This window comes from Carassius auratus, chromosome 6, assembly GCF_003368295.1.
Source record: "Carassius auratus strain Wakin chromosome 6, ASM336829v1, whole genome shotgun sequence".
Lineage (NCBI taxonomy): Eukaryota > Metazoa > Chordata > Actinopteri > Cypriniformes > Cyprinidae > Carassius > Carassius auratus.
Window position 1 is genome coordinate 27775185 of NC_039248.1, and position 24197 is coordinate 27799381.

A 24197-nucleotide genomic window follows, 5' to 3' on the forward strand; every position below is an offset into this window, starting at 1 on the left:
TGAAATTTAACAGGGTAAAATGAAAAGAAAAGAAAAAAAGCAAGCACACTGAAATCAGAATGAACTGTTTCAGTTTTTATTTCACATTTAATTCAGTTACTTGCCATTTCTTTGTAATTGTTTGAGAAATTTCCTAACAATTTCTGAGACAATTTTTACCAGTGTAAAAAAAAAAAGCAGAACATTTGTAAAGTGTTTCTGGAAAAATTTCTGGATGAAAAAAAAAAACAGGAACTTTACAAATGTTCTGTTTTTTTTTTACATCCAGAAATCATTCAAACATGCTGATTTGCTGCTTAAAGGGATACAGTGAGTGAAGTGACATTCAGCCAAGTATGGTGACCCATACTCAGAATTTGTGCTCTGCATTTAACCCATCCGAAATGCACACACACAGAGCAGTGAACACACACACACACACACACTGTGAGCACACACCCGGAGCAGTGGGCAGCCATTTATGCTGCGGCACCCAGGGAGCAGTTGGGCGTTCGATGTCTTGCTCAAGGGCACCTAAGTCATGATATTGAAGGTGGAGAGAGAGCTGTTCATGCACTACCCCCACCCACAATTCCGTCCAGCCTGAGACTAGAACCCACAACCTTTCGATTGGGAGTCCAACCCTCTAACCATTAGGCCACGACTTCCCCAAACAGTAGTTCACCTTCAGTTGCTGGTCCCCTTTGACTCCCATAGTATGTTAAAAACACTATATATATATGCAAGTCAATGGGGACCAGAGACTAAAGGTGAACTATCCCTTTAAGAAACATTTCTTATTGTGTTCCTGTAGCTCAACTGGTAGAGTGTTGCGTTAGCAAGCAAGCTAGTGCAAGGTTGGGGGTTCGATTACCCGGGAACACATGATAGGTAAAAATTGATATTTGAATTGGCAAAAAAGGACAAAATTGCACAACATATAGAAAAATAGAAAGAAACAGGTTTTGTAATTTTTAGTTTGACTTCCAAATGTGTTCAAACTATATTTTTTCATAGTTAAAACATTTGTTTTCACTGAACAGCTGCCAAAAATGAACAAAAGACTGTACCCTGTTTGTAGAAGAGTTCTAGACACACACACACACACACAAACCACAGACACTAGAAGGTCCAACATTTCTCCTAACGTCATCACAATAGCTTGTCAGCTGGCTCTCTCACCACCTCTGACTGCTATATTACTGCTTCACACTGAAAAGGAGAACATCTGACATTGTGTCCATTGAGTTTTCTCTGGCATTTTACAGTAAGCAGCTTTAGGTCTGGCATTGTGAATTCCTCACGCCCTTATTTAACCTGTGCCTTCAGAGGTTTTTGATAGCATGTGCGTTAGCTTTGGGCTTGCACACATGCATGAACACACATACCAACAAACACATCGTCCACAGTTTTTCCATATAAACCTCTCTCACCCCCTGCTCTCTCTTATTATTAAATATTTTTTTCTAGTTAAACACACATATGCATATGAGCCCACTAGCTGCTGGAGATGTAAATGCTTTTTTTCTTGAATTATTCACATCCCTAAATGAGCTAACAACCTCAGCAGAGAGCACAGTGTTAAGAGCAGAAAAAGCTGGTGTTAGGTTTAAATTCAGACGTCTATTATTAGAGAGCTCTGGGACCACGCTACATGTTTAGTTCTGCTAAAATTGTACTGTCAGATTTTACTAAAGATGCATAGTGATGAATTAGCACTGAAACGGTGTGGACACAATTATTTTTGCATTTGACCTTATACTGAATATGCATTTCTAGAAGTTTCCCTTTCAGACGCAATATTTATGAGAGGAGAGTATTCAAATAAATCACTCAATGCGTTTAATTAACGTTTGCACTCATCAAAGCATTTGCACCATTATTTTAAGACCCAAAAAAGCATGTCTTAAACTATTTTGCGCTTGAAATGGCTGGAATTATTGTTGCTAAAACAAGGCACTGCAAAGAACATAGAGCACGTGGTAAGGGAGAGGATTTTTTCCACATGTAGGCTATTCATTTATTTTGAATGCCAAAAGAACACATTATCGGAACATATCATTTGCCAAGACATGTTATTTTTAATTTACTTCAGTTAATAAAAGATGACTTGGAACCCTCAATTAGGAGTCACACAATACTAGGTCTATCTAAGCTTCTAGCAAACCCTCATTTGTTGTCCTCCAGTTCTTGTCAATGTACTGTGACTTCTTCATTTCTTTATTCTTTTTTTACGACTGGGCTAATTTGTGCTGCGCTTGGTATATTGCTTTTTTTTATTATTTTGCGCTAATTTGCCCTGTTTAGTAAAACTGGTCCTAAATCCCTAAATACCTACAAGGTACAGTTGCTAGGGTGTTATAGATTTCTACTGACTGACGTGTTGGTGATCATTGATTAGAGCGCAATTCGAATTTTTACTGTATGTCCCAATCAGTAGTAAACCACTGCTAATACAAGTCAATGTTATGACAACATCACGTCTTTATTAACAGTATTCTGATTTTCTGTTACACCGTGTATTTGTGGAGTAGATGGCGGAGGAAAAATTCAGTAATGACACTAACCCAATGTCATAACAAGAAAAACATGTTGTTGATGAGGAGGAGGTGCCAGCAGTGTTTGCCGCTCCAGGCATGGGAATCTCATCTGCTAATTACCCATGAATGTTAACAGCCATCCCCTTCCTTGCACCGAGGGCCCTGGGCTTAAAGAGAGACCCAGACTGCACTGGTTGGGCTGGGCTCGGCACCTCCGCTGGCACTCGTCTGGTCCCACACAGATGGAGGGGAGTGCCCTCCAGTAACTGGAGACAGCATATGAGACATGGATGACCAGGTCTCTCGCAAGAAGGCAGCAGTGGGCATTTGGGTACTGCACTACAACACATAATTAGTGAGGAGCATCTGTTCTAGAAGGTTCCTCCAAACTCAGAGGGCTTGGAGAGCTTGAATAAGCCTCTGGCCTTTGGTGGATGCTGTACCCTTTATTGCTTTGGATGATGAATTGCACTTTGCTGCCTGTTGAGGGACTTGACGGTGATTATGGTAACGAATACAGATCAAGTATGTTCTGCGGTGTGTTGAGACACTAGCGTTATGCAGAGTGGAAATGGGGCACAAATGAAGGGGTCTGATTCGGTGTCCTTGTTGGTTCTGTTGTGCATCTCAGCAGATTTAACAGTACGATTATAGATATAAACGAGCTTATGGATAAGGAGGTTTTAGCAGTAATGCCACAGAACAACCATTTTAGGTTCCTCAAAGACCCTTTCAAAGAACTCTTTTTTTCTTAGTGTTATGAACATGTTCAAATCTAAATAAGATTTTCCAATATAAAGAACCTTTAATGGAATGAAAAGTTTCTGTGGATGTTAAAGGTTCTTCATGGAACCATCAATGCCATTAAAGAACCTTTATTTTTAAGATATGCAATTTGAAGTCATTATAGGTGAAGGTCTAAAAAATATTAGAATTTCACCATTATTTCTCATGTATCTTCTTCAGGCCCATTTGTCATGAAGTGATTCACAGAATTCAAAGATTATCAACATAAAATGAAAGTGTCTGTCTATATATTTAAAGAATTATTTTAGTTAAAAAAATAATTCTATGTTTCTATCTATCTATCATACCATTTATTTATGTATATATTTATTGTACATTAAGATTTACATATAGATAAACAATTCAACCAATTTTTGTATTAAAGCTAAAATATCTTGAAAGTAGTATTTATTTATGTAGTAGAATAATTGCGTTTTACATTTTTAAAAAATAAAATAAAATATACATTGAATAATAAAGCAGATATTGTTGCTAAATCTGACAAAATTTCTCAGCATCTCTCTCTGTAATGCCTATAATCTTTCAAAATTCAAGGCTTTTCAAACCAACCTTTTCAATCCAACATTCAAAGTTTGTCTTGAAGAATTCTGAATCTACTCATTTTAATTCTATTTTCCTACATTCAAATTCAAATCGCAGTCCTGCATCATGCAATTCAAATCCAAAACCTGATCTGGAATTTAAAAAGGCAATTTCAGTTCAATCTGGAATGCTCCACATTCCTCCAATCCCTTTGAGATCCACAAAGGAAAATAATACTTTCTCTGAGGGTTGTTCTTTTGGTACAATGTGATGACGAAGCAGAAGCTCAAAGACACATCAAACACAACATATATGTACATATACATCTTGACAAATAAGATGCAGAGATGAGTGTCATTAAGGATAATGTAAACTCTGACAGTCATCAAAAAGTACTCTCATCCCAACCTTTCGTCCTTCCTCACAAGAAGCATCAACATCCTCTTGAGGGAGCCTTATAATGAGAGGCTTGTCGAATGAGAGCACTCACCTTTCCTGCCAACTCATCAGCCTTGCTATCAATGTTCTGACCCACCTTATGGAAACTTGCCCATTAGGCAAAATTGGCTCTCTCCCCGAGAAGCTATTTACCACAGCAGAAGAAATAAATAAATAAATGCGCACACATCAAGAAATGGGGCCAAGGAGAAAGAAGCTGTTAGGAAGCCATCAAATAGTCATTCTACGTGTATCTCGCTCTCTTTCTCGGAGTAGATAGGTATCAACTCATTCCAGCACTAGCTCCCATTAACCTGTTCACAGGTTGCAAAAGAAAGGTGGTGTTTTTTTTCTCTCCCCCCTCGCAGTAGCTCTGTCTCTCCTCTTCATTCGCGGTCCCACTTTCCATCTCTTTTGGTAAGAATCACAAAAGATAATTTCCTTTTCAAATGACTGTGGCCCCCTCAGCTGACCCCTGGGCATTGAGGCAATGCAGAGAGGGAGCAGAGAATGAGGTTCTGAGGATAACTTTCTCAGGCACGCCGGATGGTGGAAACCTCACAAAACACTGCATTCATTATCCGCGGAAATAAGGCTGATAGGAAAGAATCAAGGAAGAAGAGTATTCATGCAGGTATGCAAGGGTTATATTCTCAAACAGTATGCGACATCTGGTGTGGAGTGAGCATAAATGGTAGCCTGGTAATACCAGACTCTGCTACTTCACTTTGCTTCGTAGACAGAGTCTGGAATGGCATAATAGAGAAGTGTCTTCTCTCTTGCTAGGGGCGCTTGTCTGAAGTTTAAAATCATTGGTTACCCGTAAGCCAATCAGATACGTTTAGTTATGACGTATGTTATGCGCCTGTACAGCCGCATCGAAGCACAGACATCATGCATCGAACTCAAATCTATGATTGAACTTCCACTGTAAACCTGTTGTTAAACACTTTTCTTGTTCTGGCTTCAGTTTGAAAAAGAGTTGAATGTTCTCCATAACAGAGCGAATTGCATCCCGTGACTCGTTTCCCATTTCCGCGGTCGTTTCGGTTTTCGATTTCTCTAACCTACAATGTAAAACTCGGCTTTTAGCATCTACGTCACGGCTCTCAGCCCGCCCTCTGTTCGTTGATTGGCCCGGCTGTTTCCAGACCGGTGGCAAACAGAAAGCTCTGACGCTGTATCAGACTGAGTACAGAAGCGAAATGAAGTTGAGCGGAAGTAGGAAGTCTGACGTAGTCATGCTACATAAATGGGGCTCAGAGGACACAATCCCGTACACCTGATGGGAACCAATGCGATGCTGTTCGCTAACCCTAACCCTAACCCTAACCCTAACTCTAACCCTACACTACAAGATGCTACTCATTTAAAGCAAGATGTCTGAAATGCTTTAAAACGAGACCCCTTTCATAAGCCCTTAACTGATTGTGGACTAATCCATGTAAATGCTGGCGCTTCGAGTTGAGAAAAAACATTGCAAGAATCTGGAAATTCTCTCAAAATTCTGAGTTTCCACAAAGCATATTAAAATTATTTCTGAAGGATACGAAGACTGGAGCGATGATGCTCAAAATCTAAAAACTTACAATAAAAATAAATGTTCCTTCAAGCATAAGAGAGTTCTTTCAAAACATAATAAAAACTTACCAACCCCAAACTTTTCAAAAGGAGTATGCTTAAAAAACACTATTACTTCAAATTTTTGCCCAATTCTGTGTTCCAGTGGTGAAACTATATTTGATTCTCCCTTATACATCTGTATAAATACTGAATGACAACAAAGTTAACATTTACAGCTTTAATCAGTTGACCCCCAAGGCTGACCCGAGGTACCTCACAACTTTCAGTCAACACAGCACATCACACGTGACAAACACCTTTCTGGCTTTTTTCCCAACAAAGACAATAATTCCTTTGCTAGATTTTCTATAAGGTGTAAACAATAGTTTGTTGCACTTGGTTTAACAGACTTAAGAGAATTCTCAGTTTTATTTTAGTCTAAAACACCTCTCTGAGTCACTGCAAAATAACGTCTAGGGGAGTCGGATGAAGTTTCAGATGGAGACGAAAACTTTTATTAAAATTCTGTCTCTCTCCAGAGAATCCCATTTTGCTCGAAGTCATGGTGAAGTAGCCCTTGAAACAGCCTCTTCACAACGAACAGCTCAGGGACATGCAACCAAAAACAACACACAAGAATAAATTCACCCTTAACCAAGTTACAACATACAGTCTGAAGATGAAAGCCACCCGGATATTGAGCAATTAGATCAATCTGTCGCCAAAGTTTCCGGGTCCGACTTTTTACCCAATTTGACTGGAGCGTACTCCGGATCCAATGCTTTTTTATTAAGCTCTGTCAGGTTTCATTACTAACTGGAAAATCTAATTTGGTTCTGTGTATCTGACAGTATTTCAAACTAATTCATCTTGTCAAGGTGCAGGCTCGACAAGCCCAGCAGATGGTGTTTGCGTAAGACGAAACCATGATACTTGCCCACTAGGTTCTTAAAGGGCGCCATTACCTACAAAAACAGTCCTTGAGATTTGCTCTTCGTTACAGTCATCTTCCAGTCTCATTTCACGCCTCAAAGCAAATCTTCTCTGCTTCACTGGTGCCAGAAAAAGAAAAACAAACATATAGTAAGTGTTGCTGGATTGTTCTAGAGATCTCATAATACACCATGTACTATTTTTAAAACTGAAAGAGAAGGTTTGTGAGGTCCAGTAGTTGAGTGTACCCACTCAAATTTCTTTGAAGGTCTCTAGATATGACCCGGTTCCATTCTTCATTGGCAGTCTTTGGGTAATTTTTTTAAATTATTTTTTTCAGCTGTTTTATTGTCCAGATGTCTATTATAACTCTCTTTTCTATGCATTGATCATCAATTGATAAATTATGGTAGCCATGATCAATAGAAAACGTTCCAAAACCAGTGTTGTTAATGTTAACAAATATATATATATATATATATATATATATATATATATATATATATATATATATATATATATATATATATATATATATATATATATATTTTTTTTTTTTTTTTTTTTTTTTTGGTAAATAAAATAAAATAAAATTTGATGACAACCCAAAAATTAGAAATAACCATGGCAACTTAATGAAATAAGTTAAAGTTGAAGTATTCAATGTAAAATAATATTATAATAATAATAATTTAAGTTATAGAAGTATTAAAGAAAAATACAATCTTAAAAAATTATATTAATATTATTCATTTTCTGAACAAAGGAATTATAGAAAACTTAATGTAAATAACTGGAAAAAAACTAAAAGCAAATTCAAAATATTAATAAATAATGTATATAAATAATACAATAATACAAATAATACTTAATCTCTTATTAATACGTTTTTCAGCATTCGACTAAATTGTGTGTTCTATGGGGAAAGTATATAATCTGCTTGATGGCTGATTCGTTAAGACAGCAGTTTTTGTGATGAAATGCCATGCAAAAAAAAAAAAAAGAATCCATCATATAGCAGTCAAATAGACCATAATGAACATATTTAACAATCAATTTAACTGATGAGACCACCATACGTCTAATACCCAATCAGCAGATATCTAATATGGTCTTAATTGACTTCTTTCAACTACAAAGAACATAAGATAACATTCAGAGGAATAATATGAATAAAGTGTTTAATATTAATGCATTATAGATGTAAAGTGAACCACAAAAGGTTTGTTTTAGTACTACTGGGGTTAGGAGGTGCAGAGAGGTTAATTCCAGTATCCAAGCCTAGATTTACATTACTGTTTGTAGATTAAAGAGGGCTTTCCAGGGAACGTTCCTCACATGTTTGCTGTCTCCACCACAGAGCAGCTGAATGTATTGCGGTCTGATTAATCTTAATGAATTATGCAAATGTGCTTTATCTCAAGCGATTTCAGAATGTTTCTGTATTGTTTTATTAATGCGCTTTTGAATTACTTCGCACAATTACAAAGCTCCCTCTCCTTCTCACTCGCACGCACCGCAATCTTTCTCATTCAGTCGCGTTCCTTTAATAAAAACTCACGGCGGTCTCTGGCGGGATGCACGCACGAATAAGAAATTAGTCATTACTGTAATTTAATGACTTCAAACCAAACAAGACTGCGGTCTAGATTACTAAGCGTAACCCGAACCCTCCTTCCTGGCATCCCAAGGGTCTGATCTTTGGGAGTATGTCTCCTTAATTTCTACTTAATTAATTATGTTTGTTATCATGACTACCCTGTGGTGAGAGCGCGGTTTCGATTACGATGGGAAAACTGACATAACAATGCAAAAAGGCCTTGACGAACGCTCAGCTAGAGATTCTGGAAGTTTCTATTGACCGAGTGAGCTCAAGTATGTATTTATTACTCTGTGAAGAACTCTTCCGCACATTTTCACGCACGTTTCAGGACAGGACCTAATCAAGAGCTGCGCTTTACTAAGCGTGAGTCATTCCATTGATAAGAGAAACATTATCGACGCTTTTAAATATAATTGCGTACACGATTCACTTCAAAGCGCCCATCAAAAGGTGCCAGCAACACTGCTTATCTCCATAAACGTGATATAAGGCACAAATCTAAGGATTATGAGGGGATTTGGATAACAATTTGCACGTGGGCTGAAATGCTATAGATGAGGACGGGTTAATTTGGACTATAAAACTACAGCGAGATGACAGCTCCAATAGATTATATTAGCTGCCTCTTCATGTATCCTACAAATGACAGCTTGTGCATTTCAATCAGAATGTCCAAGGATTATGAAACATCTAGCGTGTAGCATTCATTCTAATGCGTGATTTCATATTCAAAGCATAATGCCGATATGCTTATCAATGCGCTGTCATGCTCAGAAGAAAATGCCAACAGACAGCTTTCATATTAAAGTCAAATTGCAACACTCATGCCACTACAGAGTCTCCTTGATCTAATGGCTTTTTGGAGGACCTTGCTGTGGCCTTTGTGCGCCATATGTGTGACCACTCAGGGTGCAATTGACGCGCACCTTGTCTGCTTTCTTCACCCTTGATTATGGATCTTCCAATGCGCCAACTGACACCAATAAGTAATGATGCATGCTAGGTGGACTTAACAAAATGCCAAAGAAAAAAATGGGTGCCACATTTCTTTACTTGCAACTCTACAAGATCAAAAATTACACTTTCATGTAAATATGAGAATTTGAGGATGCACTTGTAATTTATACACGCACACACAAAAAAATAAAAGTTTTTGTTTACATAGTATATGTGTGTACCCATGCATGTACATATTTAAGAAAAATAATTTATGTTTTATATTACATATATTTATATATAATATAAAATATATGAATATAAATATTAACATGTAAATAAATGTAAATATTTTCAAAATATCTACTGTATGTGTCTGTATTTATATATACATAATAAATATACACAGAACACACATATTATGTAAATAAAAACTTTTATTTTGCGATTAATTGCAATGCGATTAATTGCAATTAATAATCTGAGAGCATATATATATATATATATATATATATATATATATATATATATATATATATATATATATATATAAAAGTCTCTCTAATTTTACATTTAATTCAGTGTTTTACTTGCTCTTTCTTTGTACTTCCACTCTCAGAAAATAAACTGTCCAAAAAAGGTACCACTCCAGTGACAGCTTTTGTACCTTTATTTCTGAGAGTGAATTCAGAAATTTGCTAGCCATTTCTGAGTGAAAATGGTTTTTCAGTGCCCTGAAACTCTGAAATGTTTGGAACATCTGGTTTGATGTCCTTGAGCCAAAAAGCCATTAGTTTTAATTGTACAAACCGTTTCTATGATGATTTTTGGTTGGATGAGATCACTATTAATTGTCATCATTTCAAAGAGCTGTATGAAGGTTCTTTTGGCCTTCACATAGAAAACAAAGTCATACAAGTTTAGAATGACATGAGCGTGAGTAAATAATGATAGAATGTTAATTTTTTGGGAGGATTACTCCTTTAAAATCTTCCACATACCATCTGGCCATCATGTTTGATGAACAACAGGCACTGATGCATGCGACATACCAAATCCATGTGCAGTTAGTACCAAAACCCCACACTTAAGCCACACAATGCACATGAATGCAATCCTTTTCCAGGATTTTGGAACTGATGGGACATTCTGGATGCTACTTTATAAACATGGAATATGATAATCTTAATTTACATAAATCTTTTTCTCTCCTGTTTCACATTCTTCCCTCTCATCTGGCATCATACAGAAGTGTCAATGAGGAGGAAAAACACAGCAAGTTTCCTTACATTTCAGCCCTTTCCACACCATCCATTAACCTAATTTAGGTTGTTGAACATTATGCAAATCCTTGTCTCAATTACCAGAAATCCTTAAAATGACAAATATTTAAAACAAATCCAAATAAAAACCCTGCATTTTTTAACTCTCACAGCACACGCTCTGGCATTCCTCCAATCTTTTGTATTGTGACTCTTTTCTAATGTCCCCATTACCATTCAGATGCGGGTGATGCTGATGAAAGCAGTGGTCGGTGTTGGGTGATGCGACATGAGGCAAACAAACCGATTCCTACCTGTGTCTTCCCTGCACCCTAATGAGGCCGGACGCCTGTGGACTCAATCCCCCTCACAGCTTCCTCTACAGAGGCGGGAGCGCACTCCGCATGTAGATAAGAATGCTAGGCATGATAATTCTTAAGGGTTCATTCAGGATTCTTCTGGAAAGCCTTGAGAATTCCGGGGCTGCTGTGACTGCCCTTGGCCCGACGGATTAACGGCTGAGAGACCCAGCATGGAGAAGTCTGGTTAATCCTAGTCGCTCTATGAGGTATCATCACTGTCCCATATCTGGCATTGTCCTCAGTCTGATACCACTCATTAGACTCCACAGCTGGGGTTTTTATACATTGTGCTTTTAACTACACTCTCTGCATACTATACTGTATGTATATTTGAAACATGCAACTCATAAGTTAAATTATAGTCAAAGAATCCTTGTATGGAATACGTTAGCTATAAACTACCAACAAACAACAGCTACATGGAAGATATGTTTTATCACTTTGAGGAAGTATTTCTTTTTAAAATCAGTGTACATTGGGGTAAAAAAAGTAGTTGTGATTTCTGACTCCTAAACAAATTGTTGTTTTGATTCGGATCGTTTCAGTGAATCAGGACGGAACGATTCATTCACAAGATGAATTGAATGGGCCAAACGTCCAAATATACCACTGACAAAGCATAATTTTGACAATCAATGTATATAAGGAACAAAAAATAGTGATCTCTGATTCATAAACAAACTGACTCAGTGATCATCCAGATGGTTCACTCACTCGACACACCCAGAAAGTGACAAAATACACATATCTAAGCAGGTAACAAAACAATGCAAAATTCAACTATTAAAATAAAAATGTAAAATTTTGCGCCTGAATTGATCAATCGAATTATCAAATGAGCTGATTCACTAAAAAGAAGCATACTTCTGAATCTTCTAGAAACGTTTGATTACTGCCTCAGTTCAGCTTTAAGGCTAACACTTGTTTAGAAAAAGTACTTTATTAATGGGTTGCTACTAAAAATGTGGTTACGTTTCTAGTGTCACTGTGTTATTCACTCCTCAATACTGTTATGAATACTTCAAACACCTACCGTGATTCAAGGGCAAGGAAGGTCTTTGAGTTCTCCATTTCAGTTGACCGACCCTTTGTCCCAATGCCATGAACTGTAGCACAATGTCCTGAAAACACAGTCAAAGCACTCAAAACTGCCTCAACACACACATACAAGCCTAAATGCTTTTATCTCCTAGTCTTGGCTAATGACACATTCTTTCAGTTGAAAGCTCAATCTGCAATTAGCTAAACACATTAGAACATTAGTCCATCATTATGAACGCTCCAGTGTCTGAACATTATGTTTATGACATGTTCGGAGCAAGCCTTTGTGTGACTTACTTCTCAAAGCAAATGACATCTTGACTAACCTCGCCATGCCCCTCCTTGCTCTGCTGTTGATATTGCTAATGGTAAATTAGCCAGACAAAAATCGCTGGCAAATGGTATTATGCTAATAGCATTAGCCCTGCCCTGTACAAGTCAGTCTGAAGTGTTCTGTGACAGCTGCAAAAGCGTTATGTGACTCACTGACTGAATGCTAATAACGTGGCATCTGCACATAAATCTGTATATCAAAGACACAGGCTACACGTCAATTTCAATGCGAACATTAGCATAGTCATGTGACATCTTGATGCTCTTGAAGATTTTATCAAAGCTGGCGAATGCGTCGTGACATATGGATAATGAAAGATGTCTGATTGTTTATTCTTTTTGTTCTGTTGGTGGGTGGATGTTACGTTTAAATGCGTTATCTCTTTTATGATGGCAGAGTAATCATGCTTCAAAGTTACAATTGGACGAGATTTCCCATAGAGATACTTTTATTTGAGATAATACTGACACTTTGACTCAATATTGGCCACCAAGGCTTTTAAAAACAAACAATAAATCTTTTTGCTATATTCTTTTTCACAAGCTCCCATAGACCACTTCAACTTTTTCATCCATACCATCCATTACCAATAGTGGTAATTCTAAGCGTCATACTTGCCTCTTGCTCTTTCACAAGTCTGTTTCAAAATGGAGCTGAGTGCCCCCAAAACCATACCCAAAAATCATACACTTCACATTGATCAAAAAATCAAATAAAATATTGGCACCAAAGGATAGGGGACTGAATATTAGTGCCTCTGGAACATATGATTCAAGTAATAAGCCAACCTTTCAAGTCCACATTCGCTTCACAAAAAGGAAATGTAATCCATTGTTCTGAAATCACAGAATTGTCTCTGAACTGGTCCACATGTTGATTTTTATGGAGTATTTACTATACACGGTGTATGATCTTGTCCGACACTGTTAGAAAGCAAAGACGGCAGTTTGGCAGAGCGAAAATAGAAGAGGGGGTGAAAAAAGAGAGGAAAATTCCATGTGTTTAAATGGTCCATTCCAAGTGACATTAGTATTCAACAGAGGTCCAACAACTTGATCCCAATAGTTGTGAAGTAGTTTGAAGTCAATGAAACTTAATTTCCATTGCTTTGATCAAAAAAAAAAAAAAAAAAACTGCTAGTCCCATATGTATATCGGTCCCAGACTATCGCGTGACCTGAAAAAGAGGAGTCCAAGTTATCATTTTATGTCTGCATGTGATTTCTGTAAAGCTGTACAGGATAAAAATCTGCATCAAACCACTGAAATACCATTTATACCAGTGGATATATATACAGTATTTGCATGTGCAGGACTCATATACTGTTTATTATAGGATACATATTGAGGAAAAAATGTTTTATTATACATTGAGATAAAAACATGACAAACACTTCACATTTTTTAATTCTTACTCATACTTTTCCAGTCATTTTTCCATAACAAAATAAATGTCTTAATAGAACAATGAATTTCTTAGTTTGTGCATGTTCTATTGAGTGACATTGTTTCAAATCATAAAAACCGGTTTGTGTTGAATGACTTTGATGACGTTTATCTTCACAGTTATCTTCACAGTGCAAGCTACAATATTAATAACAGTAAAACATTAATCTTCTCTTTGAAATGCACAATTGACAGCAGCTTGAGATGTAAATTTATATTCATTATAGAAAAAGTAAGATCTGTAATAACTGTAACAACCTCAGTTTTACTTGGCGAAATTCAATTATTCTGATTGGTCGAGGTTTATTCTAATTAATCATTGGTCGTCCAAAGTGGCACACATTTAGATCACGATAAAACCACAAATAATATTATGATAATATTCGAGCTATATGGTTTTTAGGTACTATTTTTATGTATTTGTTTGTTTGTTTGTGCCATTTCTACAATGATTTCATGCCGCCCACTGAAACGTTAATGTGAGGTGTCATTGCTGTAGACTAAACATCACAACACTTGTATATATCATCATAAAACAACGACAACAATCACAGAGTGTTAACTAATTATCTCTTGATCATTAGAGGGCCTTCAGCGCTATAAAAATGGAAATTTCTTCAATTAGAAGTTTCCTCTAAGGCATGAGGTGTTAATATGGGGACTGACACATGCTCACGCAGGCACATTGTATTGTCACCTACAAGTGTCATTAACCACACCACCAGCAGGAGCTCAGCGGTAGCGGCCCGAAATAGAGAGCAGCACACTGAGGGACCGGAACCGCTAGCTCCTCTGGATCTGGAAGGGTTTAGCATGCAAGTCTGGTCCTGTTCCAGCTCTGAAACACAAAAGCAAGGCTCTGGGTTCAGAGGCCAGGGTAGGGCAGGTCTCTATAGTTGTGAACGAGGCCTGGCTGGCAGGCTGCTAACGGAAGCCCAGTGTAATCTACACCTTCAGGTCATTGCCAGCAGGCAGCCGGAGGACACACAGAGGAAGTGGAAGGTGTCCTGGCTGCCGTCTCCTTAACGTCCCACCTCCCTCTCTGGTTCAGACATGGACTCACTAGACCACCATTCAATAGAAACAAGTTCAGACTGAGCTACTGAGAGTATGAAGGAAACAGGTCAGGATATTCCTGAGTGTATATTCAAATTTCTAATACTGCACAAAACTTTATTCAAAACTTTGTGTTAATATAATACAATAAAATAACTATATTACACTACCGGATTTAGAGTCTGTATTTAAAATTTAAAAAGAGGTCTCTTATGCTAAACAAAGCTGCATTTATTTAATAAAAAATACAGTAATATTGTGAAATATTATTACAATTTAAAATAACTGTTTTCTATATTTTAAAATATTATTTATTTCTGTGATGCAAAGCTGAATTGTCAGCATCATTACTCCAGTCTTCAGTGTTGCATCATCGCTCCAAAATCATTTATTATCATCAATGTTAGAAAAAGTCGCTCTGCTTAATTGAAACTGATACATTATAAAGATTATAAATCCCAGTGAACATGATTTATTTGAAATCAAACACTTTTATAATATTGTCTTTACTTTCATTTTTGATAAATGCAATGCATCCTTGCTAAATAAAAGTATAAACTTCTTAAAAATTGCACTGGCCCCAAATTATGGTAGTGCATGTTTTATCTGATAACTGTTTTCCCCTTTTCCCCCCATTTACAAATTAGCATATACCTTAATTTTTTGCTGTGGTTTTAAGAATTACATATTTTTTTCTTGTCATAGACTCTAGAAAGTTCAGTGTCGTGCTATTTTTCCAGAACAGACCACTTTCAACCACAATTTAGAATATATATTTAAAATATATAAATCATAATTAGCACTTCAGAACATGGAAAAAAAAATGCAATATATGTCCAATTGAATCCGATCAAGGGAAGTGGTGAAAAGTTCAAAAGTAATGATCAAAGAGATCAGAACCTCAGATTAAACAATCCCATCATGCCCTCATCATTCCTGGGATCTCTTCTTGCGGTTATATTGCATGTCCACATCCACGGACAGTGGCCTAGAGGGCCCCAAAAATCAAGCCCAGGTTTGAGAGTAGCTCCCAACACCTCAGAGGTCTGCCTGCTGTTGACGTGAGTGCAGCCACATGAATTATTAAAAGGGCTAAAATAAAAAAGATCTGCCTCACGCCGGCCCCTCTGCCCCATGAATAATGGAGGACTCGACTGAAGCACAGGCATTTGGTGAGTCAAACTTCTCAGTCTGATGGATGGCTACAAGCCCTGTGTGTCAACCAAACATACACAGCGGCTCGCAAACATGCGGTGGCAAACATAAAAACAATAAGTCACATTAACCTGCGGAAGCGCATCATCGCCCGCGCTGACTTTTCTAAATGCAATGCCACATTGTGTTTCTTTTGTCTAGGCTTTTGTTGAACAATAAAGTTGTCTAAAATCCCAGTGTTTTTCAAGACAGTGTCATATGCAAGGACCACTAAGTAGTCTTGGCCAAATATAAATGTATAAATCTCAATTTAAATAAAATAGACCTTTACATAGGTTTTGTGGAGCATGGTCACATTTAGCAAATATAAAATTACCTGTATATTTACTAAAATATACTGATATTATTATAATTATTAAATGTAAATTAAAAAGTTTTTAGCATTTAGTTTTATAAATGTGGTGTATATATTATAATACTGTTATAATATTATAATATAATATATATAACATTTCAAATTATATACTGTATTGGTGTGTATTTATATATACATAATAAATATACACAATACAAACACATATATTATGTAAACAAAAACCTTTATTCTGGATGCGATTAAACATGATTAATCATTTGACATATATATATGCATTAGCCCACTTTATCGGAATCATTGTTGTCCTGTTACAGATATTTTGGAACATTTCTAAAGCTGGTATTGGCATTATTATGATGGGTATACGACTGTGCTGTAATTGGATGGGCTCCCTCTCACCTTGGTCGTCTTGACTTTGTTTCCCGTGCTGCAGCTCCAACCTTTTAGATCCGGCAACACCTTACACTCCTCGCCCTCCATACACGGGTGCATCTGGCACCACCACTTCTGTGCTACGATAGAAGCTGCGCAGACAGAGAGAAAGAAAGAAAGAAGAGAGAATCTCAACACTCTGCTCACTCTGTGTCAACTGCCAAAACGGGAAAGAAACAAGCCCAAATCACCACGCATCCAAGACTTTGAAGGATGAAGCAATGAAGATTGAGAGGAGGAGAAAACCTCAGAATATCTCACTCACGTCCACTGTCAAATGAAATGAAACTACGTCTTTGTATCTCTTTCTCCCGAAAACAATGAGGCTAGTCAGGGAGGAGGTCTTTGATTCAAAGCTGACGGTTTGAATCCATCAATCCGATGTGGGCTCGATGCTCACAGTATGTCTTTCGGGATAAAGTACTTCCTTCATGTCAAGATGACAAGGGTTGCGGTCTTGGGGATTGGCACAACGTTGAGGGTTAAGGGGAACTGAGAAGCAGATGGAAGACATTGTCAAGCTTGAGGCTTTTAATATGGGGCAGAGAGGAAGGAGCTATAAACTTTTTAAAATCGCAGGATATCAAAATCATAGATGTGGATTTAAGTCCACATCTATCAGCTGAATCCTACTACCGTATTTTCCGGACTATAAGTCGCACTTTTTTTCATAGTTTGAAAACATGCAAGCAGAAACGATTTCATTCTGCAGAAAAATCACCACAGGCACACTTTTTAATGATCCTGGGTGAAACTTTTACCAGATGTGCATTTAGGAAAACACCCAATACAATGCTTTCTAAAAATGAGAATGTCATTGTGACGAGTGGGGCGGGGCCGAGGGACGTGGGAACGAGGAGTGAGGCCGGTGTAATGATTGGAGATGAGCAACACCTGCCACCCACCACCGGTCTCGAGTCCCACGTAGGAGATGGAAGGATATAAAACTGGAGCGACGACCGTGAAGGACGAGAGAGGACCAGGCCTGGGCTTTAGTTTATGTTTTGCTTTTTATTTGCGTGCATCAGTCGTCCGTTAGGGGCTGATGCGCTGTTTTGTGTTTATTTTTAATTATTAAAGTTTCATTTTGATTGTGCGCCGGTTCCCGCCTCCTTCTTCCCGATGATTATGGAGATTTTATTATTAAAGTCCTGTCTTCCGAGAAAAAAAAAATTGCAATCAGCAATTTCCGTCCCAACTGTGTTTCAATTTCAAACACAGTAATAACGTAAAAAGAGCACTATTTTATGACGTTTTTAAAAATGTAGACATACATGTGTAGTTAAATATGTATTCACTCCCACAAACCTACCAAAATAATCGTTTTACTATAATTAAACGTGGTAACTGGCCACCACTGATATTCTCATTCTCAAGTAATAACAAGAGTATTTAATATAGCAACTATAATTAAAAAGGCTAGATCTTCTACAAGTGCTTCTTTGAACATTTGAATTGTGTTTTTGTTGTCCAAAAATCTGAGACCACCAATGATTTTTTTTTCCAATAAAAATTATATTATCAACAGATAAGTGAAAATATATTTTTAAAAAAAATTCACATTTCCAGTCTTGTGTCAGACTTTCATAACCTACAGTACGTAGACACAATCTACCGCATAAAAACAGTGTAAGGAGGTCAAGTGTCTTTCAGTCTTAAGTGTAGTGGCTTTTGTCCTCATTCAGGAGGTAGAATCATGTGCTGTGGTCTCGGTGCTCAGCAGGGGGTGGCAGCACCTGTCAGATGCATTAGAGGGCAGAAAAGAAGATCAAGATCGATTGACCTGTCCAGTGAGGGGGCGCTGACATGTTATTAGACAAGCAGCCCACGCTGCACTCGAGCAAACAGCAGGATGACGGTGTCACACTCAAACGGACCCTGACTCAGAAGTGACAGCCCAGAGAGATGAAACTGAGATAAAGACGGCGGCTAGACTTTAAAATGATGGTTTAATTTAAGAGCAGGTACTACATTACATTAGAATGGCTTTTCTTGTTGTTTACATCACTGTACCACCACTTTTTTTCTATTAAATAATACAGTTAATTTAGTTAAAAAAAAGATAAAATATATTAATTTTATCCTAATTAGTATAGATAATAAAAATATAATATAAAAGTCTAATATTTTATCTATTTATCAAGTATAACGTAAATAATAAACTACTTTGCTTTATAGAATCAAATCAGAAACCACACACACAGACACACACACACACGCACACACAGACACAAACAAATGTCTTACCGTCCACACAGGAAGGAGCCGCTCTTGTTGTCCCAGCAACTTGCCCAGGGAAGCAAGAACACTTGACAGTTTGGGAGCGCTCCTCGATTTTGTTCTTGTTACAGCAGCGGTGGGCTGCAATGACCTCACAGGTTCCCGCTTTGACGTGTACTGAGGAAAAACAACAAGGACACCGAGTCTATTAAAATCAGCCAGCTGTTTCAAACTCTCCTCGCCGACAAAGGAAACGATGAGGCACTAATGCATATTCTGTTGCTGCCGGTGGCTGCAATGGAAATGAATCTGTTGACGTGGAGGCAGCGTACGATTTAATGAATGCTAATGCAAGCGGTTTGATTTGTCTCAGGTCAGAAATCAGAAAAAACATTGCCTGTGATCAACGGGTTGGGTTTTATGCTTCACTTTAGTAATTACAAGTAAAACGGTTAATTGATCATCATGGACCTTTATGCATCTAGAAGCATCTTTCAGGCAAATGATTTATTCTCATTTTGTTTTGTTTATCCTTCACCTATGACTGAACAACGGCGGGGAGCAACGTCTCGTAGCATTTAAAAGCGTGTATTCACACATCACTTTGAAGCTCTAAATTGAGGAGTTTAAAAAAGAAGAGTATAAAAACATTTCGAAAGTTTTAGTGTACCTTTCAAATCAGCCTTAATTGCATTGGTAAAGATTTTCAATTTAAGACTTGAGTTAAAAATTGATTGAAAAAGGGGCCTCCGTTTTCCCATTAGCTGGCCAATCTCAAAATCTCATCAACAACATTAAAAACATTTTGCCTCCGATCAATAAAGAGCCTTTAACGTGCACACAAAAGGCTCTGTCGAGCGGTAGGCCGATTGTGGGCTTGAGAAAGAAAAACAGAGATTTACCGATGCAAACGCCGGCAGGTGAAGGGCTGAAGCCCCTTTGTGTGATTATCTCAGCCCCAACACACTCCAGGGCCAAAGTTAATTTCAAAAAGTTTGAGCGGATGCAAATTGAATATTCATTGGTGGAGTTTGTTCCAACATCTTATAGAAAATGATTGCTTTGACTCATTCAATGTGCATTACCACCTTTATTTGTGTACCTTCCAACTGCACAGTGCTTGTAAAAATCTATAAGAGAAACAAACTGGGATGGGTTACTCCACAAGCTTGAGTTTGTCATGTGTTTGGCTTCTCTGGTAGAGCAACGATGTGAAAAATGGTTTAAGAATTAAAAAGTCTATGCTAAATAACATTTGCATACATTTACTGGCGTGATATATTCATCATATTCAAAAATTTAGCTTTTCATAAATTGGCCATTAAATGATTACATTAAAAATGTGCAGATTGATTAAAATTGATTTAATGCTCTCAGAGCTGATGGAGAAGTAGAAAAAAAGAGAACCATTTACTGCTCCTGGATGTATTACTTCAAGATTACACTTAAAACCAAACATAGACACAAAACCAGACATAAACCAATATAATCCAGGGGTTGGATTCATTAAACTTTTTTTAACAATACATTTCTTCGTAACTAGTGATTTTGTGATGCCGATATCTGAGCAGGGTGACCGATATGAAGCCAATACATATGATATAACACAAATTAATTTAAAGGTAAATAAAAGCACATGTATAACAACTGCTGAAATTTAAATTTACATTTATTTTGCATATTTCTATATGATATAATAATAAAAATAAATTATAAAAATAAAAAGTTGTATTTTTATTCTGTAATCCTATTTTAGTATTTTTCATAAATTCATATATTGTAAAAAAAATAATAATAATAAGCATAAAAAGAAAGCAATTTCTTAAAAATAAAAAATAAATATTCTAAAATTAATAATTCAAACTGTTCTTAAAAACCATTGTAATAATGGGTACGGTATGAAGAAGAAGAAGAAGAAGAAGAAGAAGAAGAAGAAGAAGAAGAAGACTCCAGCAATGCCAATGTCATTGATTCATTTCTTAAGAACACACATACTTATGTACCTTGAGCGAAGTGCAAGTTTCTTTGGTTAAAAGTGTCTGCCAAGTGCATAAATGTAAATGATATTATCTACGCACTCAAGAGCTTCTGTGAAAACTCAAAAGCTTTTAATTTTGGCAGTGAAAATTATGTTTCTATGTTTGGCACTGATCAAAATCTGTTCCTTGACTCGAGGTCACGCTGAAATCCAATCAAACTCGTGAAATAAAGGAAGTGTCATGCTCCTGGAACAGAATGTTTTTGGCACAACCACAGAGATCAGTACCAACACAGGAGCACCTGATCCCAGATCAGCCCTCGACCTGCTGTGGGAAAGCTTCTCTCTGGGTAGCAGGCAGGTTGGCAGGGCCTGGAGAAACTACTAATTAAACCATAACCCTTTCACCGAGGTCATACACAAGTCAACCAAATCTATAGGCAGTATGTGTGTGTACATGAGCGATTGGCTCCTGTGAAGATTAAGCTGCAGCGTTTAGCAAGGTGCCTGAAGACCAACAAAGAGAATTAAACAGCTACTTCTTGGCTCTGTATACTCAACTGATGTGAGACCTTTTCTAAGAAGGCATTGTGTCTTTCTCTGGACATCTGTGCAAAATTTACATGGACTTGCAATAGCTGCAATCGATATGTTTCACTTAAGGTGTGCAGGCTGGTCGTCTGGCAGAGTCAGGGAACGTCTGCCTCAACAGCGGGAGGGGGTGCGATCCAGGCGCTAACAGTAATGGGAGCTGGCACGGCTCTTAGGCACTGCTTTCAACACCACAATCACATCCATTGATCCCACATTGACAAGCAGCATCATCCCAATGAAGACTGTGAAGATATGGATGAACTAGATGGAGGCAAAATAAAAGGAGCCTTTTTGATATGCAATTGATATACCTGCCCACACTGCCAAAAGCACCAAAAGTTGGTTAAATGGCCATGGTGTTGGTGTGCTTGACTGGCCAGCAAACTCACCATGCTTGGATACAGCACTCTGTGAACAGCCAGCTTCTTTGGCAATGAATGTTTGTGGCTTACCATCCTTGTGAATGGTGTCAATGATTGTCTTCTGGACAACTGTCAGATCAACAGTCTTCCCCATGATTGTGTAGCCTAGTGAACCCAACTGAGAGACCATTTTGAAGGCTCAGGGAACCTTTGCAGGTGTTTTGAGCTGATTAGCTGATTGACATGTCACAATATTCATCAATAATTTGTTGAGATAGTGATTTGGTGGGTTTCTGTTAAATGTGAGCCAGAATCATCACAATTAAAAGAACCAAAGACTTTATTCTGTGTGCATTGAATTTATTTAATACTCGAGTTTCACAATTTGAGTTGAATTACTGAAATAAATGAACTTTTCCACGACATTCTAATTTATTGAGATGCACCTGTATTTAAAGTGTGGAAATAGTCCAGATATTTTTGTTAGAAATATCAAATACCTTTCCAAATCCAATAAAGATGACAAAAACCAAACATATGGTTTTTCCAACAGCCCAAACAGTTTTTCAAGCAATGACAAACATATGGTTATTTCACAGGATTTGCAAATGTGCTGGCACTTGTCAGATGTGGTTAGGATCTAAGAGTCTCCATGCAGTTTCTCATTAATGTGAGTTGAAGGGTAAAATCATCTAACATTGGGATGTGTGACATTCTCCACAAGGGTAAAGGCCATTTTAAAAATAAAACAGAACAGATTGCTGCCTCAGATGCAAGTATGAGCATTAAGCAGGCATTTTTTACCCTTTTGCCTTACTTCTGTGCTTTTTCAGTCTGTCATTGATGGGCTTTTTGGAGCCAAGAAGCTCTTTTTCTACAAACATCGAACATATTGACGAATAACAAAAAAAGGAGAGAAAACATATAAAATGTTCCTACTAAGCTCCTATTGAATTAGCATAACACAGCCACCCTCTGCTTTGGTGCATGAGAGAGAGAGATGACAGACTTTGTGCTGACAAAATTGCTATTCAAAGGCTGTTTTTCCCCCCACAAACACTGTGATGAAGATGCTGGATGAAAAAATAAGAGTGAGGTGCGTAACCGTTAAAGCAAACAATGACTAAATATCACCATATACTTCATAGTAAACAAATGATTAAACCGCCATTAGCCGAGGACACATCAAAACAGCTATTATGTTGCCATGCTAAACAAAGGCATAAAGGGATACTTAACCGTACAGTCTGCTTTCGTTTCATGTGACAGGCAACAATTACTCATGAGCAATAACAAAGCCTCTTCATATCTGTTAACTCCCCTCATATGTTTCAAACGCAAAGCTCTGTTTGCATCCTCAAGGCTAATAACTACAGTGACAGTGTCTGTTTAACCAAGAGAAAAAAAAATAAACCATTGGAGACCAGATATGATCCTGTATCACAACAAAGTACTAAACCATGTAAAAATTGTTAAATGTCATTGCATTATATAATATAGGGTTTTACAAAAAAAAAAAAGAAGGCGGCTAAGCAGAAACTTCTGATATTTTGAAGTAAGGCTGAAGCATCCAAATAGTGACTTGGAAGATGTCCTGAAACATGCCTAATGCAACAATGCTTAAAAGCATTCATTAAAGCATTCATGAAGTCGGTAGGTCCATTCTGGAGCCAAACACACATTCATCACCAGAGTCTTGGTAGTCTCTCCAACCCAAGGCGCTTGACAGACAGTATCAGCCTCACCGGTTCAATGGAGCAGGGATGGTGTGTGTGTGTGTGTGTGTATGTGTGTGTGTGTGCGTTGCATGATGTACAAAGTCTGATACATCCAAGACGGACTGACTCTTCATGGCTGTAAAGAACCAACTGTTCCTCCATGAATGTTCTATGCTCAATGAAGAAGGAAGGGTAATATTGATTAAGTCATCCAAGAGTTAAATAACATCATGAAGTATTCATTAATGGTGCACTGACCAGTGCACATAGGCACATCCACAGAACACCTTAGCTTAAAAAAAAGCAACACTTTTTTCAGAATTGATAATAATAAGAAATGTTTTTTGTGAAGCAAATCAGCATATTAAAATGCATATGATTCAGCAGATTATTCAGCTTTGCCGTCACAGGAAACATTTATGTTTTGAAATATATTCTACATAATTAGATTTTTTTTTTCACAACATTACAGTTTTGTATTGGATTTTTTTATAAAACAAATGCAGCCTTAAGGCTTGTGCACACCGGGTTGATTATCACG

General features: G+C 37.4%; 1 protein-coding gene across 2 annotated transcripts in view; it reads right to left on the minus strand.

Annotated features, from left to right (window-relative positions):
- Positions 1 to 12445: 12445 nt before the first annotated feature.
- The window catches only part of LOC113105123 (protein FAM19A2-like), a 75070-nt gene continuing 63318 nt past the window's right edge, over positions 12446 to 24197 (minus strand). For both annotated transcript variants that reach the window (XM_026266253.1, XM_026266251.1), the window contains 3 exons: positions 19032 to 19181; positions 16752 to 16876; positions 12446 to 13496 (listed from right to left, as the gene is read on the minus strand). In XM_026266253.1, the coding sequence (XP_026122038.1) occupies positions 13485 to 13496; positions 16752 to 16876; positions 19032 to 19181 (287 nt within the window). In that variant the 3' untranslated portion in view covers positions 12446 to 13484. The remainder of the gene's footprint in view (positions 13497 to 16751; positions 16877 to 19031; positions 19182 to 24197) is intronic.